The sequence below is a fragment of the Chrysemys picta genome, chromosome 10, assembly GCF_011386835.1.
Source record: "Chrysemys picta bellii isolate R12L10 chromosome 10, ASM1138683v2, whole genome shotgun sequence".
Lineage (NCBI taxonomy): Eukaryota > Metazoa > Chordata > Testudines > Emydidae > Chrysemys > Chrysemys picta.
In genome coordinates, this window is record NC_088800.1 from 75,714,170 (window position 1) to 75,735,664 (window position 21,495).

General features: G+C 38.9%; 2 protein-coding genes across 8 annotated transcripts in view; one reads left to right on the forward strand and one right to left on the reverse strand.

Moving 5' to 3' along the window:
- C10H7orf50 (chromosome 10 C7orf50 homolog) overlaps positions 1–21,495 on the reverse strand; it is a 196,069-nt gene that overhangs the window by 50,637 nt on the left and 123,937 nt on the right. Inside the window, exon 1 of one of the 7 annotated variants that reach the window (XM_065560051.1) lies at positions 3,508–3,617. The exons of 5 other annotated variants lie outside the window; for them this stretch is intronic. In XM_065560051.1, coding sequence (XP_065416123.1) covers positions 3,508–3,588 — 81 coding nt within the window. In that variant the 5' untranslated portion in view covers positions 3,589–3,617. Of the gene's footprint in view, positions 1–1,804; positions 1,955–3,507; positions 3,618–21,495 lie in introns of those variants that run through there. One more of the 7 variants, XM_065560053.1, reaches the window with a different exon arrangement.
- Positions 2,444–21,495, forward strand: part of GPR146 (G protein-coupled receptor 146) — a 66,057-nt gene continuing 47,005 nt past the window's right edge. Inside the window, exon 1 of the mRNA XM_065560044.1 lies at positions 2,444–2,582. Coding sequence (XP_065416116.1) covers positions 2,543–2,582 — 40 coding nt within the window. The 5' untranslated portion in view covers positions 2,444–2,542. The remainder of the gene's footprint in view (positions 2,583–21,495) is intronic.

Sequence of the window (21,495 nt, forward strand, 5' to 3'; positions counted from 1 at the left end):
CTAGTAGAAGCATTGTATTGCCTTAGTCTTCGGTTTTAATCAGTGTTAGAGTTATTCCCACTATTTTTAAACAGTGATGCCAAAAGGGGCTTGTTCACACTAGTGACCAAAAATATGATGAATTTCATTTTAAAATGAAGTCTTTTGCCACCCAATTTTGAAGTCAGAGTAGCTAAAACATTCACTGTCTTCCTTCACACTCAAAACACCAAACACTGACAGATTTGTGGCCATTTTCCAGCTAAAAAATTCCAACACCTATAAATATAATTTAAAAGATGCAAAGAACCAGACCAAAGTTATACAACTCTCAAAAGCAAGGTTAATAATGAAAAGGTTGATAGATGATTTATTAATTGAAGCTTTGCCAAACAATTACACTGTCATTATAACTACAGAAACTATGTAAAAAACCTCACAATCTTACCAACTTCTTTAAACCATTTCTATAGTTCACCACCTTATGAACAGAGAAAGTATGAGCATAAAAAGCATTTTAAGTTTCATGAAGATACAGAGAGCAGACTTGAATCAAAGTAACTACCCTCCCTTCTCCTTCCCCACCTGCAATATACGACTTTTAATAGATGGACATTTACTTTATAAAGAAAATTGATTTTTATTGCATTTTTAGGCCTATAATAATATTCTTAGAACCCAATAAATATATTTTAAAAATGTACAAACAGTATCTGGACAAAAGAAAAAATATTTTTAAAGTGACACATTGTTCAAAGAAATAAACTGCTGTTTCTTTAAAAATAATTTTCATAAAAGCTAAATCGTCCTTACAATCTTACAACTATTGGCGACAGAAACACTGGGATGAAATTACATTAACTTGATTTGGAAAGGTTTCTATAGATGCAATTCAGGCAGAAAAGCCTCAACTAAGTTCTGCATAAAGCCAGATTTAAATGAGAACAAGCTTTTGTAGCTTTCTGATCCAGGAAAGGATTCCTTCAGCTATTGTATACGTGAAGGGGGGGGAAAGTGCATGCGTACACACAGCGACAATCAGAATCTACTGGATCACTCAGACACAAGAGGCAGGTATCATTTGCAATTAAAACTGAATTCAGCAGACATGCAATTTCACTGGCAGCAAAACGTAGCCAATTAAAAGCTTTAACTATTTCATATAGCTACATACATGCTTCTGAAGAGTACACAAAATGTTATCAATAAGAAATGCTGAATAAGAAAAAAAATTAGTAAATTTAAATTAAACAGAAGAGTTTAAGTGCACATGGGAGAAAAATATTTGCAAAAACTATTACATTAATTAAATTCCACTAGAACGTATGCTCCTTTAAAGTGATATGTATTGAAACTGATCAAGTTCTGAAACATGAATTAGTATTTTATTTCTCAATTTCTATCAATCATACTTCAGTGTCATTATTCTGAACACAACACAGGCCTAAGGAACAACAACAAGCAGTCTTGCGAATGCAGCTTTGCTTAGCCTGTAACTATGGCACTGACAGGAATCTGTACCTATCTGCAGTACTATTTTACTTACTCCCTTACCATGGTTTGCTTAATTAAACCAGCTCATTCTGATTAAATGGCAATGAAGCAGAAGACAGAACAAGGTCAGAAAAACATTTTTACCCACTTATTTGGTACTTAGATTTGTAAAATTACTCCATCCTCTGCTAACCCCCCAAAAGAATAAATGAAGAGAATGATTTTAAATAAAAGGAATCTGAGATTGTTATGGGAACATTTGAACAAACAACATAGTATTCAGCACTTGCATCACTTAAAGTTATCTCTTTACGGGTGTGGATAAAATTACCCCAAACATTGAACAGCTTTAGACTTAGGAAAGGTAGAAACAGAATAAGATGTTTTGAAGTTCTTGCTGGAGAAGAAAACAAGAGCTTGGTCTCCTCCAATGAAAGAAGTACCACAGAGAGTAGGCAGGTTGCCAGGCAAGCTCGGCAGCGTGACCACACTGCATTGAGTTTCTTTAATGAAAGCCAGGAAAGAACACATTACACAGTGTTTCTTCTGAGAGCTAGCTAGCCTCCAGTGATTGAAATCAATAAAAACAGTCGGCATGGGGCCCAGTGGGGGAAGAGAGAAATCTCTACTACAGCGTTCAGTTTGCTTTCCACTTTCTCCGTCTTCCTAAAGTTAAACTTTGAACACCAAGACAAACTACTTCATTTTCAGCACTCAGAAGATTTTGAGAGAGATGGTGGGAAGATAACGTTTTAATTTTCCTTCTGCTTTCTATGCTCCCTCTGCTCTCTTACGGAGTTCAGAAAATGAAAGGGTTGTTTTTCATTTGAATCCTGCCTGGAAGAACTTCTACGGACAAGTGCATCATCCTATACTTAGAAAAGGGATGAATTTTACAGTGAAAGGATGTTAAGTGGTGAAAGAGAAGAAAAAATGGAATCTTATTCAGCAAAAAGTACACTCACTGGATAGAACGTCAACCACTGCTGTGAAAGCTTCTGAAACTGCATTCAAAAGAGTAAGACCAGTGCAATACACAGTCTAAAGCAGCTGAAACTTATAAAAATACATGCTCAATGCAAAAGACAGGATCACAAGGAAAATAGTGGGTAAGTTGGAGCTGTTTTTAATGATTCAGTCTCTCAAGTTTGAAATCAGCAATGCACATTTCCACTGTAGTTTCTATAAAAAGTTTTAAGTGTTTTCTTGTTAACTCAACTCTTTGAAGACTGAATATTTAAAGTTACATACTATTTAAGCAATTTGATTTATACCATTTTAAAATTCTGCTAGGTCACTGATCTTCACAGAGAATGATCATTTATTCACAGAATATATTTCCTTGGGTTTTTTTGTTTAGTTTTGTTTATTGACAAGGTAGAATCAGGCCATTACGCAACTCCACCCACTCCATGTTCCATGCTCTCTGAGGTCTGTTTGCTATTTTAATTTTGAAACACTACAGAGACCACAAGTTGAAACTGAACTGAATTTGAGAAACTGCCAGTAATGAAGTTCTAATATGGTAGATATGTATTTGTTTGACTTATTTTACAGAGCCCTTCATCATCATAGCAGCTACACTACATACCTAACTGAGTTCTGTGTGCTGATTTAAAACATAAATTATAGCAAATTGTATATATGTTGGTTAGTCTCAACTGACATCAAAATGTACATATAAGGTATCTTTTAAAGGCATTTCTAAATCATTTATTATTACACCCAAGGTGGCTTTTTTTGTGTTGGTATATTGTTTGAAAAATGTCACATAAGTATACTCAGCACTTAAACATTCAGCCATAATAACTAACATAGCATTTCACAGGGAGATACTAGCAGAGAGTGGTGCAGATAGATTACTAATGCAGCAAACCCTTCTACAAGATTTCAGTAAATTTAAATAAAATTTTCATTTAGATTATAATGAGACTATGATAAGGGATCGAGCCTGACCACAGCAAGGATGAACAAAAATGCTGAGTGTGCATCTTCTTTCATAGTGTTCCAGCTAGCGCTGGAGAGCCACTGTACCTTAATGTGGGGGGTGCCCTTTGAGCAAGAGCACCATACATGCCCTCTATGCTGGCTAGCACTTGCTGGTGACAGCAACATATATGCTGATTTATTGCAGGTGGGATGGGGGAGAAACTGGGTTCCTCTAAAGTCCCCTGAGGAATGTGTCTTGTGGGCTGGTGCAATAAGTATCCGCACCCATCCAGCACAATCCTGTAAGTTATAGAGGGAGCATGCCTGAATGACTGTAGGGGTGGAGGATGGGAAGAAGATACTTTCTGTGCCTTCCCACTTGTGCTCCAGCAGGCTGTATTCATTCCTTGTTTGGTGCCTTAAAACACACGTTCAAAGCAGGGAACCTCATTTATGTTAAGGATGAATTTTAAGGAATACTACTTGAATGTGAAGAAGCTCACTCTAACTGTTGGAAGCAATTGAAAAATGAAAGTTTGTTTTTTTTAAATCCTTTTGGTTAATTTTATTAAGCTAAGAAAACTACACTGGTGACAGTTTTGACGAGCTGTATGACATTCTCAATTATCTTTTATAATCTTCTTAAAAATATAAATGTTTGACTATCCACATTGAAGGATCATTTCTTAAGACAGCCTTAGCTCAGGTTTAGGTCCTGGTCATTTGTAAAGTCATATTTTTGCATGCAAATGAGGTAATTATATGTGCAGATTAGTAGCTAGGTGTGCAATTATCTGCTTTGCTTGCACAGCTGTGGAATTCTGTTGGTACAACAGGTGCATGCACATTGTGCAGGAGCACCCATTGTTCCTGCTTTGGAAATCTGGCCTTTTATGGCCACTTTATTGTTTCCATTACATGAAAATACAAAAGACATTCAATCTTGCAAGTTACCAGTCTAACAATGGAATTTGGTTAAAGTCTCCAGAACTGAGGAGCTGTTACTTTTGCACAAGTATCTACTTAAATATTTTTTAAAGCACATATTTTTTCAATCAAATGTTGGAAATAGCTTAGGTAATAATTTCTGAGGTAGCAACACATCTTAATTTTTTTTCATTGTTCCAATCTTCAGCACCGTATACAAAAGAAAGATACTTGGCAGAGCAGCTGGTCAACATATAATTAAGTAGCATCCATTAAAAATAAAAGAACAAGGTTACATATAATTCATCATAGTGACAATATTGCTAGTTTTTGACATATGCCCAGCTACCCCAAATTCCACTCTTTCCCCTAACACTCATCCAACAATGCTTTCCTTGTTTTGTCCTTTGCCTCCATAGGCCACCCTGAATAAAGGACAACACCTAAGGTTAGGGAATGTTGGCAGTCACTCCTACAACAAATGGACTAGCACTTTTTCTACTATTCTTACGGCAAAATACACACCTATGCAGAGGGGCCTATGTGCCACATAAGTCCCACTTAAGCCTTCAAAATAGGGCTTAAATGTGACTTAAGTAATATAAATGGCTTGTACTGGCCTTCTGTTTGAGGTGAATTTCACATACCCCTCACCACTCTTCTCTTAAGTAGAAGAAGAAGAAATGGCCTCTAGCTCTCCAAAAAGCCTAAGGCCTGGTCTACACTGAGTTAGATTGACCTAACTGTGTCAGTGTACATACTACAGCCTTGCTCCCGCTGATGTAAGTGCCCTACTACACCAACATCATAACTCCACCTCCATGAGAGGTGTAGGATTTATGTCAGTGTAGTTAGGGTGACGAAGTGTCCCTGTAGACACTGTGGGTTACTTACATCATCGGCTGTTGACTTGTCATTCTTGTCAACTGACAAGAAAGCTGCTCACAGCTCGGGCTGTCATCTCAGGGCGGTTGGGGGGCTCCAGCGAGAGCCTGGCAGCCCCCAGGTTCCCCACTCTTGCCCCCAAGGTCCTGGCACCCTGTTTGGAGCCAGGCAGCTGCCGGGGGCCCGGGTGGCTGCTGAATTCCTGGTGGGGAGCCAAGAGCCCAGGTGGTTGCCATGCTGCCAGCAGGGAATGGGGAGTCTTGGAGGCAACTGGGCTCCCAGAGGGGAGCTGCAAATGGAGTTGACAGCCTGGGTTCTCAGCCTCCCACACTGCCCCTCTGACGTCAGTGGAAACGCTCCTGGCGAGGACATGCACCACCGATAGAAGGATGGTAGTGTGGTCATGAACCACCGCAGTAATTACCTACCCATTTAAAGAGCTGGATAACCAGACTTGACTGAACACTATATCTGTCTACACTGAGTGGAGAAAGAATGTTTTGGTCTCTTTCAGATGAACATGATCCGACACTTCTTGAATATCATAAGACTTCTGGACATCTTGGCCCACATCCTCCAAGGTATTCAGGCATCTAGTTTGCATTGATTTGAATGGGAAACACCGAAATACCTTTGAGGATCTGTGCCCTCCTACTTATACTGGTGATTCATGCTGACTACATTAGATGGATTCAACTGAGCACTTTCAATTTGTCCCGTGATGTCATTACACAGCGGAGGGACTCTTAAACTGATTGGTTTTCTGTAGTTTATCTACTTTAATATACAGACAAGCTGTAGTAAAAAATGGTTAGAGAGGGCACAATTTTCTTCTACATACTGAAAAGTTAATGAAGGCATGAGATTGTAATTAATAAATGAAGATGATGGGCAGTTTTCTCTAGGCAAGATAGTTTTCTGCAACTGCTGTATACAGAGTCCTGATATTTCACTTAGGAAGAAATGAATTGTTGTTGTAAAAGGTAATGAGTTTCACATTTTTGCATACTTCTTAAAAAGTATCTACTTAATTATTAATCTGTCATCATTAGTCTCAGCTCCAGAATTCAACAGAATATGTAACTAGGAGAAATTAGTGTTCCGGGATTCATTCTCTACCTTCATCTGTCTAACTGTACATCCTTCCACCTAAATTAAGAGAAAGTATTACCTAACTGGAGAGTGACAAATTACTAATTTGAGAGAACCAGGACCTCTATAATTTGATTTATTAGGGACCTTTAAATAACTATTTAAATATTCTACCATTTATTCTTTATAATTACTATACTTATGTGTACTTCTATTTGCCGTAGCCCAAATATCAGACAAAGAACCAAAATGGACTAAAAAACAAATAGTGTGGGCAACTTTACATTATGGGAATTCATTTTTTAGCATAATTAACTTGTTCTATAACCTCCCAATTCACTATTCTACATCTCTGATGTAAATTTCTCACAATAATGGCTAGAGAACAATGGACCTGATTGTCCAATGCCCAGCACATTGAGACCAGTGCAAGCTGCGCAAAAAATCCTACTATTGTGAACTGTACCATTCAGAACTACCATATTCACCTTGCACACACTTTACAACAGGATAAATGCCTGCCTGTGGTCCAGGGAGATGGAGAATTGGGGGCCAATTTTAATCAAAACAAGGAACTACTGTGGGAGCATGTTCCAGCATTTACATTTGATTTTGAAGAACGGGAGTACTTGTGGCACCTTAGAGACTAACAAATTTATTAGAGCATAAGCTTTCGTGGACTACAGCCCACTTAAAGCTTATGCTCTAATAAATTTGTTAGTCTCTAAGGTGCCACAAGTACTCCTGTTCTTCTTTTTGCGGATACAGACTAACACGGCTGCTACTCTGAAACCTGTCATTTGATTTTGAGTATGTCTAATAATAACTGGATACAAGTGATTCAGCCTCTCTCTGCTAATTTTTCAGTGGACATGTTCTGTGCTCAAACGTACGTGGTTTCCATGGATTTCAATGGGAACCTTGTAAGCACACCTGAGACCTTGGAACTTTAAACTCAAGAAAACAAACACAGCAGAAACTGCTGCTTCTGGCTCATGCACTGAGCAAGATTTTTAAGAGTCTATACTAAAGTTTCTTAGATTTTCTAGCTTCCTCTGGATCTGTTACTCTCTAATCCAATCCAAAATTATCAGCTCCAAATGGTTACATCTTATTAAAAGAATGATTGGTGGCAACTCTATAGCTAATGTAGACTCTGAATACTAGGCTGCATTGGTTTCAAAAAGAGATTCTTAGACATTTGAGGACCTGAGTAAAAGCTTCATCTCAGAACAGAGGTACAATTCCTGCCTTCTTCCACCAGAAGAGAGGTTGCTCTTTGAGGAATCTTCATATGAAACTGTTTTAAAAACATCAGGACAGCAAGAGAAGAATTGAATTATCTTCATATAGAATTTGATCAGATTACGTACTTCTGTAGTGCACTCATAAGCTATAAGAGAAGGTCTCCTTGAAGGTCCTCAGGAAAAATATATCCATTTTATTCTGTATTTGAAGATGCATTGGAATTAAAGTGTAATCTGTTCCCAAAATACCAGATTTCTCTATTAAGTCTTTACATGTTTTCTGCTCTTGCTAGTTCTCTGTTTGTGACACTAACCTGAAAACTCTCTACATTTACTACATAGTACTAGAACACTAAAATGACATCTGTTTTTCATAGCATCAGGTGTACCTTCATTATGTTTCTGTGAGGCAGAGCAGAAAATTGAAAACCAATTATGATTTAAGACCCCAAATTAAAACCTGTCGACTGTTTAGTAAAAATACTCAATAAAACTTGTTTGCCTTTCAACAGACATACTGAAGTAGTTTGCAGTGTTGTTATAGCCGTGTTGGTCCCAGGACATTAGACACACAAAGTGGGTGAGCTAGTAGTATCTTTTACTGGAAGAAGAGTTCTGTGTAGCTCGAAAGCTTGTCTCTTTCACCAACAGAAGTTGGTCCAATAAAAGATACCCTCTCATCCATCTTGCCTCTCTAACGCCTCTGAAGTAGATCATTTTAAATACAACTAGCATAAAAAGCAAGGATTTATAAAAACAGAACCAAAATAAAAAACAAATAAAAAAACCAAACCACCCCCCCCCACACACAAACCACAGAACCAAAAAGAGTCAGGAGTCAGTCTTTTTCAATTATGCTAAAACTTATTTTATCCTCAAACAACTTCTACCTCGCTACAGAAAATTTTTAATTATAAACATAAATATTAACTGTTTAATTCACAAGTATGGAAGTCATGTCCTGATTTCAGTTTGGAACATCCTATTTCTGAAAATTAATCTTTACACCTTTGTGGTGGAAGAAGTCACATTGCTTTCTTTCAGCTCATAGCTCATATTAGCTACAGTATGAAACAAATCCCTGAATAAATACTTACTATGCAAGGGGAAGAAATGTATATTGTAATAATTTTATGTATTATTATTACTTATTATTTGTTTTGTGGTAGCATGTAGGAGTCATTGACGACTGTGCTAGGCCATATACAAACAGAGAAGAAAAAGACGATCAGTGCCCAGAGGGTCTACAGTCAAAGCATTAAACAAGATGCAAAAGGTGGATACAGACAGAAAGATGGAGGAACACATGGAAACAATGAGACAAAACTGATCAGCATGATAGGCAGTGGTCTTAGCACACCAGCTCCCTATTTGTCGTTATGTTTTTTGTAGGTATCACAGCAGAGTTTAATGAGGAATTTGAAGGAGGTTACTTTGAGATGTTTATGGGTAGCTCCTCCCATGTATGAGCAGCAGTATGGCGGTAGTTGAAGACAAGCTCAAGAGACAGTGAAAGCTATACTGTATTTTGTCACTCTTGGAAGAAATTGGCAAGATCATGCGCAGAGAGAAGTGGCGGCAAAAGGAGGGCAGGGTTCGAGGAGTGAGTAAAGACAGTGAAAAGGCAGCTGGAGCAGTGAATGTGGGGTTCAATGAAGCTGGAGAAGTAGAGTTGTTTAGCAAGAAACGTGCCATAGAGAAGTGGCAGGAACAGGAGAGAAGAATCCCAATAACCCCACCAACATCTGATCCATGGAGAGCATGTGAGAAAAGGAGAGACCTCCACAAGAGACAAGAGAGGGTAGATGCAGATGCAGTGTCTGATGAAGGGATTTAGGTTTCTGTGAGAGCCAAGAGACAGAGGGAGCGAGATAGAAAGTGGATGACTGAAATCATTTGAGAGACTAGGGTGATCAGACAGCAAATGTGAAAAATCTGGACAGGGGGTGGGGGATAATCGGAGACTATTTAAGAAAAAGACCCAAAAATCAGGACCGTCCCTATAAAATCGGGACATCTGGTCACCGTATGAGAGACCAAGAGGGCAGTTCAGATACAGCAAGAAAGGGGAGGGAGGAAGGGAAGGAGGGATAGGTGTGATGTTAGGAATAGTGGCAGGAGAGGAGCAGAGATGGTGGCAGAGAAAGGCGTGGGAGGTGGAGAGGATGGGGATGGAGGGAGCACCACGGTTGGGGCAAATGTCATCAGAAGTCAGCAGGCAGCAGAGGTTGTGCTTGCGGGATCTGCATTTGTGCTGGTGGGAGAAGGGGAGAAGAGAGCAGGTGGGAACTGCTGGTGGTAAGAGGGATGGGGAAATGGAGCCAGTAGGTGGTAGGAAGGAGGAAGATGCAGGGGATCTGTGATGCAGAAGAGGCGTGTGGTAAAAGTCATGGGGGAGTGAGCAGATAGACAAAAAGGAAAATAATAGAAAAATGTTGTGAAGGTAACGCTAGCACAGCTGTCCTTCAATAGCCTCTTCCTGCTAGGGAGGGAGAAAAATGAAGCAGGGCTGCACCACTGGGAAGTCTGAGGGGAGGGGAACAACGGGGAGGGGAACAACGGGGAGTGGAGCAGCTCACGGGTGCACAAGTTAGAGTAGTTTTCATACCATATAAACCTCACATGTTTTCAACAACATTACATAAACATTTCTTCTTACACCAAGGAGACAAACAAATTATTTCTGGATCATATCTATTTGGTCTTAAGTGATTTGTTTGTTCAATTCTTTTCTTCCTTTAGATGATGTCCTTTGGCAGCTGGAGCTATTATTTCCTGGATCACAGGGTTTAACTATTCAGCAAATGCATTGACATCCTGCCCAAAGAGAACTGCAAAGCAAATCCAGGAAACACAAACACTAGCAGCCAGGGAAATAACTAGAATCCAAGTGGAGTTCTAAGCTTTTCTAGCTGTGTCAATTTCTCTCTGTAGTGGCAAGATGCTGGTTTGCTTTCTGTATTTTAAAATGGGGTTGTGATCAGTAAAACCTCCACCCTCAGCCCCTGCAATTTCTGCTCTATGTAGTCAGCAGATTAAACAAAAGGAAAACACCCATCAGAAAAAATCACTTCTGTTCGTTTTTTTAAAAGGATTCACACTCTTGCTTGCTACTTTTGGGTGAGTAGCTGCACAACAGTTGTTAAACTGCAGAGTACTGCAGTATTCTAATAATTAGGTTTTCTTTGTATCCAGAATTCTTCTGGATACAAAGAAAATCTACTTTTGTTATGAGAGGGTAACATTACCAAAATAAACTAAGGTTTTTAGTTGATAGACTCCCTCTCTTCCTGCAATTTAGAAGAGCAGGATTATACTAAACTGATGAATGTATTAAACTAAAGTAGAACTTCAATCCTTAAGTATTTTTTGTGAGCAACATTTTTTTAATTGATCCTTCACATCTAGGGATTTTTTTTAACAACACTGATGGCTTAATTTTAATAAAATATTATATAATTAAGAACCTAGCCCAATAGAGATAACTTGATATTTACATATACTAAAATACAACAGCATATGGGTAGTGTGATTAAAGTGGTTAAAGCTGCTCTGTTCTCCATTTGCCATCTGTTGCCATCCTTTGCCTTTTCCCTTGTACTTTTCCTCTCATCTCATTCCTGTTTAGTGCAGGTCTACACTACCGGTTAAGTCAATTGAACTTATGTCACTCAGGGGTGTGAAAAAGCAACCCTCCCCCAAGCAATGAAAGTTTCACGCTGTCCACACCGGCGCTACGTCAGTGGGAGATGCTCTCCCGCCAACATAGCTTACATTTCTCGCCAAGATGGAGTAATTATGCCCATGGGAAAGGCTGCATCAGTGCAGTTGCGCCAATGTAGACTTAGAATCATAGACGATTAGGGTTGGAAGAGACCTCAGGAGGTCATCTAGTCCAATCCCCTGCTCAAAGCAGGACAAACCCCAACTAAAGCATCCCAACCAAGTCTTTGTCAAGCCAGGTCTTAAAAACCTCTAAGGATGGAGAGTCCATCACCTCCCCAGGTAACCATTCCAATGCTTCACCACCCTCCTAGTGAAATAGTTTTTCCTAATATCCAACCTAGACCTCCCCCACTGCAACTTGAGACCATTGCTTCTTGTTCTGTCATCTGCCACCACTTGCCCTTAGAGAAGTTCCATCTCTGAAGTGCTAATTCAGCTCAGTATACTACAGGAAGCCAGAGGCAATGCCAGGTTGACTGAGGTTAAAATCAAGTAACAGGTTAAAGGCGCTGCATTACATAAACAGAGCATGTAATAACTATTGAACTGAGGAATTAGAATGGATCTATACTTATTATTTACTGAGCATGGACAATGTGCTTTGTGCTGTACAAAACAGAAGAAAATAGTCCTCAGTACAATCAGAGTTTGAAAGATGTTACCAGGCGTGCTGTAAACTGTAAACCCTGTATATGATGGAAACCACTTCAAACCAGGGGATGCTGCAGTATTCCTAGTTCCAGCACCTATCGATGTTACCCATTTGAAATGTACTTTATATACATATTTCTGATTTTTCCATGCTATAAGCTGCTCATTGTCTTTTGAAATTCATCATGCTAATCTGAGGGAAAGGAGTTCATTCACAGTTTCCCTTTAAACAACATGAAACAAATGAGAGCAGGACTACATCTATCCCATCTCAAATCTATATAATGTTCTTCAGAGATCTTCATTCAGCTACCTAGTGACTAGACATTTTAGGACACTGCTGCATGTTAGTTATTCCTCTAAAGGAATGAAATAATATTTTCACCTGTAGGTGTTTTGTAATTAAGTCAGTGTCAGGGTGATAGAATATAAAGTAGTGATGCACTGAGCTATAGATATCCTTTCTGGTTAAAACGCACTCATCTGGAGTTGTGTTGCCATAATATGAAAATAATGCACAGCTGCCTGAAATGCCTGTTTTTATCTGCAGTGCAGCCAAAAAATCTTTAATAAGAGTCATTTATGTATCTTAGGGGAGGGAGAGGAGTACAGGGGAAAAAGATAATGAAAGTGGAATAAATACTTTCAAAGTTTATTGGATATAATAGTTCACACAGAAAAATTTATATTTTCTTCAGTAAATAAGATAGCCTAGTAACTGAATTTTGTTGTATTAACTTAGCTCTGACTTATAAATGTATTCTTTTCATTTACATATATTACATTAGGCATATGCAACCTATTTAATATAACTTTGGCTAATTAATGGAAAATTGTAATTATAGCCATCCTTTATACTTCCAATTCCTTTAGAAAAAAATTACCACATTTTTGTTATTAAAGGGGTACTGTAATGTTATTCAGCTTTTCTTTCACAAACCAGTAAAATGTGAAACATTCAAATATATTATTTTTAAAATATGTGCATCTGGTAATGGGCATTATTAAAAACTGCAAACATATATTTATCGAATTGATTTTCATAATGAGGAACTTATGTTTTGTACAAAGTGCTTAGACGAATTAGTAGAGACCTAATGACCTAGAACAGAAAAGTGTTCAGGTTCAAATTCTCCAATTCCTCAAACATTAGACTAACTTTTTTCTTCTAACATCAAATCAATATTTGAACAGCAGAGCAAATATTTGAAATGCAGCTAGTTAGTTACCTATTACAGAGAACAAACTGAACTTAAATTATTTCTTTCCCTAGAAACGCTGAACAAAATCTGGATTTAGTTCACAATATTTCAAAGAATTTATATATTTAACTTTACCCTCAAATTAGAACCCTTCTAAGATATTATTGTTATAACACCATTGGTGGACAGGCAGCCTAATCCAGAAGGAAGACATTTCGTTCCCTGAGGATCTTGGTCTAATTTGGACATTCACATTACAAACCCTGCTACTGCAAAGTGCTCTTCACTTAGCAGGATCAAATGAGTAAGCAGCAGCAGAGCCAGTTCAGACAACACTGCCAGACCAGTAGCCACAGACAGCTTCTGGCTCCTGAGTGTACTATCCTACCAGGGACAGGCTGAAATGTTAGGAAGATGTTTACTACTCCTGCTCCAGTGCTGTATGTTGTGGAGTACAAGCTGGTTTGTGATGTAGAAGCTCTGCCGTGTTAATAATTTAACCTCCTGGGGATCATGTCTCCCTTTTTATCATGACCTGGCTAGGTCACACTGACACTGTCCTTCTAATTCCCCCATCTTGCTGTTTAACAAGAATCCTCCATCCACTATTTCCCCAGTTACTGCCTCCCACAAACACACGCAGAATTTCTGGATGTATTCTGTATTCTCTTCATCTTGTGGAGCTGATACCCTCCCATAGTGGCCAGGCACAGAAGTTTAATACACGTGAGGTGGCCATCACACAATGAATGCTAGACTGTTCAACTGGGAGCATAATTATATGACATAACTAGATTTACTTGGACCAACTGTGAGAATCAGGCACAAGAGCAACAGCAGATAGCGCTAGTAGGCATCATTATTTGAAGGAAAGACAAAAAGAGTGGGCTTAAGTTTGAAAGAGATGAGGACACATTTCAGACATTTGTTATCAAAATATATCAAAGGCTAATCATCTGGATGAAAATAATAGATAACTAGTATCTGGTCCAAGTACAAAAGGAGTTACACCTGAGATTACAACTACTGTTACTATACTTGCAACTGACAGCAGCAGATTAATTTATAATATTTTTTCAACTGCTAACACAAGAAAGTGTTAGTATAATAAAGGATGCCCACAGTCAAATATTTTTAAAAACTGAATTTTATAATGTTTGACTAGAAAATTGGTCATGTTAAAAATGCAAGTTAGTACTGAAGCTTAGGTACAGTCGATACATTGTGTAAATTTAAGTCTCCATTAAATTCAAAAACTACAAAGAAAGAACAGAAAAACTTTTCATTGGTGAAATGTTATATAACTTTGGTTTGTTTAGTTTGGTTTTGTTTGCTTGTTTTTAAAGGGGGAGGCAAACATTGACTGCAAAATAAAATGAAAGAAGAAAGGTTCATACTAAAATCTTAACAAAATATGTAATATAGACAGAAAAGAGATAAAATAAGTTAAAAGTGTAATCATCTCAAGTACAGTTTAGCTCTAGTTTAAGGCAGCACAACCACAAGGGAGGAAAAATCATCTGTTAATTCTGAATGAACAGTGGACTTGAAACACCTAAATTAAATTATTAGGATTTGGTTATTAGAAATCTAAAGGGGGGGGGGGAGAACCCAACCTTTTCTAATAAAGTCTCAGATTACCCTTACAACCTCAATGTCAAGGTTCCTTGCGCATCCTTAATCTACTCAACGAGATACAGTACCGCCACAACTGGTATTTTGTTTAATCCATTTGTTCATCTTTTCATTTAAATAAAAACAATTATTGAAATCCCACATGGAGAGTTTGCAGAAACTCAACAGGTTCAAAATTGCATCCAGCCCCTTCTCTTCTAGGCAGTCCGATAACTCCCTTATTGTTTCCTTGATAGCCTCATCACTTCCCTGGCAGCTTTTTAGAATAAAATTTTCATTTTCAGACTGAAATGAGAACTTAGTGTTTCCAGTATTATAAAACTTGCAAATATTTATAATTTTTCACAACCCTGATTGATAAATGAATAGAGAAGTTTGTAGGGGAGGAGGGATAGCTCAGTGGTTTGAGCATTGGCCTGCTAAACCCAGGGTTGTGAGTTCAATCCTTGAGGGGGCCACTTAGGGATCTGGGGCAAAATCAGTACTTGGTCCTGCTAGTGAAGGCAGGGGGCTGGACTCGATGACCTTTCAGGGTCCCTTCCAGTTCTATGAGATAGGTTTATCTCCATAAACAAAAAACAAAAAAAACTTGTAAATATTTAGCCGATCTCTTATATACTAAAGTAACCGGGGACTTTCTCCAGTCATATTAGTCAAGCACTAAGTTCCTAATTGCATTTTGTTAGCTACCATGAGTTTCAGGGTAGTTGATTGTCACTTAAGGTCTGATTCGACAAACTCTTTCTGATAGAAGAATTACTTCAAACAGTTACAGTATGGAATCTAATCATTCTGCAGTGCTGATTAGAATTATTTATATGAGTATGGGTTTGCAGACTGAGCTTTTATTTTGCCACTACCAGTAGTTCATCTATTATGAATAAGGTTATTTTTTTTTTCATGGAAAATGTCCCAGCAGAGGTGTGGGAAAATGAGGTTGTGTCACAGAAGGAGGGAGAAGTGGGGACCCCATGGGAGGGAGCAGTGCTTGACTGCAAGCCCATCGGTACTCACCTCAGAGCAGCGGCTCCTATCCTGAGGGGCTGGGCCCAGTTCCCCACTTCAGGAGTTGCAAGCTGGCACATGTGATTGCAGTGCTTCTCAAGTTTAGCATGACCACCTCTTACAGATGAAGAGGGAGAGGCAGAGGGTGAACTCCGATTGGTGTTATGACCATGTAGGCCAGCTTGCAACGCCAACCAAATTTGACCCTCCATCTCTTCCTCTCCAACAGTGTGTGCGTGGGGGGCAGATGCGCCAAACCTGACTGGTGCTGCAACACATGGGCCAAGTCGCAAAGCCCACAGAGGAAAGAAGACCCTAATGTGAGGGGTCACAGACTTTATTCAAATTCACTATTACCATGAATACCATGACCTTCGTGCCAAAATCATAGACTTAATTATGAACTCTAACTTAAGTCAAGTGGTATGTTGAGTCTGTAAAACTAACTATTAAAGACACAGTTCATTAAATGAAATGGCAACATACACTCTGAATAGGTTAAAATATATTTGAAAGTAGAGGCACAAAAAGATATTATAACTCAAGTTTGCTTTTGCCAATTAGTAATCAATGCTGAAAACATGAAATCACAAAACCCATTGTAATTATTACAGAGACAGAAAGTCATGCAGCATTTCTATGGCACTTTCTACTGACTGCTCACCAGAATTAAAGAAACTAGAGGAAAAAAGTTTACTTACCCTACAGTAACCGACAATATATTTAATTTAATATATGGAGATATACCTATCTCATAGAATTGGAAGGGACACCAAAAGGTCATTGAGTCCAGCCCCCTGCCTTCACTAGCAGGACCAAGTACTGATTTTGCCCCAGATCTCTAAGTGGCCCCCTCAAGGATTGAACTCACAACCCTGGGTTTAGCAGGCCAATGCTCAAACTACTGAGCTATCCCTCCCCCTATTGTTCTTCAAGATGTGTTGTCCACAGGTTTTTTTCACTCTGGTGTGCATGTGCCCCATAAACACAAGATCAGAATCTTTTTGAATAGCAGTGTCCGTGGGGTCACACCTGCAGTCTGAATGACAGCTAGCAACCTGTAGCCGAGGGCATAAAGGGCAAAATGGCTGAAAATTCCCTTAGGGTCCTTCGCCAAAACAGAATCCATTTGACCCAGGACTCTGCAGTAGGGGGGAAGGAGTGCAGGTTGTGAAATACATGTGGACAACACATCCCAAAGAACAACAGTTATTGTGGGCTAAGTAATTGTTCTTTCTTCTTCAAGTCCTGACGGTAGGTGTTTATAGTCTATTGAAACAACAACTGGAAGACAGCTCTGCCAAAGTGAGTGATAGATCTCGAGTCCTCTACGGCCTTGGCTACACTTGCGGATTTACAGCGCTGCCGCGGCAGCGCTGTGAAGCGCGAGTGTAGTCGCACCGCCAGCACTGCGAGAGCTGATTACACTGGCACTTTACAGCACTGCACTCGCTGCGCTCAGGGGGTGTGTGTTTTTTCACACCCCTGAGCGCAGCAAGTGCAGCGCTGTGAATTGCCAGTGTAGCCAAGACCGTACTAACGAGTAGTACCGGCTGAAAGTGTGAACTAAATTTCAGGTACCTGTTGTGCAAATTTTGGAGATTGGAATGGCCCACCAAAGCTGCAGAGGCTGGTGGAATGGGCCCTGCTCTGCCAAGCAGATCCAAACAAGCAATCATATAAGCAAGTTCTAATGCAGTTTGAAACATTTAGATCGCCTTTGTGTGGATAAAGGCTGATCTCTCATCCTGTTGGCAAAGACCAGAAACTGTGTAGGAGAATTCCTGATTGGTCTCACTCTGTCCAAGTAGTCATGACATCAATTTAGTAATCACTACAACTGGGTCAGGAGACACCAATTGGAAAGAGTACTAGTTTTATATTTTTAACTATATAAAAATCTGTTTGATTTAAGTTACTTTATGTTTGGTCCCATATTCTCTGGGTAACAGTGGTCTGGAAGGATGGCATCAAGACTTGCTAGTCACTTCTACATGATCACCTCTGTCCATCCCAGGAGTAGTTTTAAGCTACAATTGGGTCAACTTAATATGGGTTCTTGGGTAGCTGAGAAGGAAAATAAGGGATGCAGAATGGCTCTTTCTCCCCTAAATCAAGTTAGATTATAGTCAAGTGAAAACTTCAAAAGGAAAAAAACACCCATAGGTAAAAATCGCTGTAGTACTTTAATTTTGTTTGTATATATTACTTATGCAGTTCACAGGGAACAGTATGCAATAAAGCATAATTTAAAATTGTACATCAAGAGGCAAGAAACATTTGTATGCAAAAGCACATTCGTAACCATTGTTTCAGTTTATAACACCGTCAGATAAGCCCCCAAACTTTCAAATTTCTCACATTATTTCTCAAGGTTTCCCTGGCCTGTACAAATTGCTTCTTTGTTAACTTGCTGATGATGATAATGTACAAGACTAGAAGCAAACCAAAACTCTTATAACTCTAGGATCATTTGCAAGTTCAGTAATACACAGCTAGATAACCATTTAAAATATAGGAAGAACAGTTATCCTACTGTATTTAGCTTGGTTATTGAAGTTTAATTTATTACAGTGTGGCTACAAAACTGTAACAATTTATATGAAAGAATTCATGCATTCCACAAAGAGTATCACTGAGGCCCAGTTTTTCCCTGGGGCACTATCAAAGACTATTCTAGTTAGCAAGTTGAGAAAGAGAAAGGAAATCTTAGCAATTTTCTACTGTAGTGTAGGTGATAAAGAAAGGAAAAATGCATTGAATGTTTCTTGGTTTCCAAACGACTTATAGCAACCCCTCACTAAAACTGTTAGCCCTGGATTATTTAAGCACCGGGATATTAATGCAAGAAAAAAACGTACTGAGACAATGTGTGAATTTATTTCCACTATTCCCAGTGATGAATTATTATTTAAATGCAAAAACAAACTGAACAACTGCTTATGGCAGCAAATCTTATTTTGTCTGTTTCTAATTTTAAAAGTTATGCCAGATGTTCATTTCATATTTTGTAGGACCCACTTTGATCCCCATGCTGGGTATCTTGCAATACAAAAATCCTAGAAATTACATAGACGAAAACTATGTTTTTATCATTTAGCCCATTTTTGCCAGATTGTTCCCATATAATATATTTTACTGTATTTTGCTATACCTAGTTTTAAATGTTCTGAGTGTGGGGGATTCCAGCACTCTCTTTAGAACACTATTCTACAGTCAAAAAGCTGTAATTTATAGATTCTATAAAGCTTGCATGACTGATCAGTAGTCTGCCCTTTTAACCTCTAACATCAAATGCACAATCATTTTATGGAACCTGGGAAGGAATTAACATCACACATGCATTTTAAATACATATTACACAAATAGCCATGGGGGAAAACACTCCACAAATGAGGTCAAGACACTTGCATAACAAACTGTACGTGGTGCATTACCTTTTCAAGTGGAATTTGTGTTTTTAGGCAGCGCCCTTTCCTGCAGCATCTGGGTGCTGTAACAACTATAAGCAACAGTTTCTCAATCAGAGACAACCATTTTAACTTCATAAACTATAGAGTTTGCCACAACATTTAAAAGACCAAATAAACAAATATGCCTCCTGCTTTCTCTAATGCTTGCTTTAGCATAGGCTTGTGTGAATTACCATGTTGGGAGATGCAACAGATGTGGGCTCTGAAATGAGAATGCTCTCTCAATAGTTTTGGACAACAAAACTACAGGAACAAACAGCAAAAATAGCCCAGCATAACCACCATAACAGGGCATTATGGCCCTACAAATGCATGTAGAGCAGTGGTGGGCAACCTACGGCCCACATGCGGCCCATTGGGGTAATCTGATTGCGGGCTGGCCAATGGGAACTCACCGTTCCCAGCCAATGGGAGCTGCGGGAAGCGGCGGGCCACAGGGATGTGCTGGCCGGCGCTTCCCACAGCTCCCATTGGCAGGGAATGGCGAACTGTGGCCACTGGAAGCTGTGGAGGGCTGTGCCTACGGACCGTCCACATCAGCAAAATGTCTCATGGTCCGCAATCAGATTACCGATGGGCTGCATGCGGCTCGCGGGCCACAGGTTGCCCACCACTCATGTAGAGTATCTCATCAAAGGCTAAGATATTTATCCATCAGAAAGTATATTATTACTTGAAATGTTACATGTGTACTCTGAAACATCCAATGATCAGAATCAGATTTCATGTAGGAATACAGAATTACAAGGAAAATGACTGACTGATCTTGATACTGCACAGCCAGTAATGAAATTCTGCTATAAATGTGCAACAAATGATCAACAATATGGACTACGTTACATCAATGGTACAATTTGCAAAAGAGTGAAGGAACTTTCATTTATGACAGTATGTGTTTGTACAGTGCTTAGCACAATGGGGCCCAACCTGGCTGTGGCCTTTTGGTACTGCTGCAATATAAATATTGATTGGGCTGGCTCCTTTGCTAGTGTAAATCAGTGAAGATCCATTGACTTCACTGGAGCTATGCTGATTTAAGCCAGTGGAGGAGCTGGTCCATTATCCTGACTCCTGCCTATGCCATAATATATGTGATAGACCCTTATATGAGTTTATTAAACATATCCAGCATTATTTATTCATTGTGCTTATACAAGGTACCCGGTGCTGTAATTTTGGTCGCTTTGTACTATCATTTCGCAGGGTTTAAAGCTTTGTCTAGGTTTGTAACATAAAGAGTGGCATATAGAAAGTTTTAATGGTGTCACATCTCACTACAGAAGCCTCTTGATTTCATATAATTTGAAAACCCTCAGAGACAGAATAGGGCCAATTTAATGTATCATCCTGAATCAGCTTTATTCATCAACATAACACTGCCTATAGTTCAGTTCTGGGGGTACACTGTCTAGTGATTTTATAATCTAGAATACTTCTGCTGGGCAAACGCTACAAACTAGAGGCAGTATTGCATTCTGCATTGTCAAACAACCTAACGGGAAATGTCACCGTTATGATTTCTAGGCACAAATGATAATTGAATTGGAAGGAAAAGTTCAAGAAAACAGTAATGCTCTTGTGTATTAACAGAAGGCCTGTTCTGCTCTGCAGCTTGCTATCCAAGACCATTTCCTTCCTTAATATTAAAATTCTAATCAGCCTTCATTTAATCTGCAGAAATGTATGACTTAATGTAAATCCTGCATGTAGCTTTTCAAACAAACAACAACAACAACCTGGAATATCAGACCCAACATACTGCTGCAGAGCATAAATAGATTTCAAATTAAATCAAAATATCAAAACTGCATGTGCACAAGTCCAGAATATTTGGAAAAAAACAAGTGTCTTTTGAACAACCGGTGACGTAGTATAGTGATATTATAAAAGACTCAAAACTTTGAATTTCTAGGTTTAACCATTTTAAGGAAGTTTTAATATCACAGAAATAAAATGCAAACCTAGAAATGAGATTAGATACACTACACACCAGATCTGCATCGATACTTTTAGAGTTTACAACAAGAAGGAGAAATGTATCAGCCTGAGTCAGTTTGTGGCCTATAGGATCTATCTCAATAAACAGAAAAGAATGCTCTAAAATTCAAGCTACTCAAGGGAGGTGCACCCCAAAAAACAAAACCTCTAGTAGGTGGGAGAGTCTTTAGGATCCGCTACTTTGGAAGAAGAAAAGGACCTACGGGTTACAGTGGACGAGAAGCTGGATATGAGTTGACAGTGTGGCCTTGT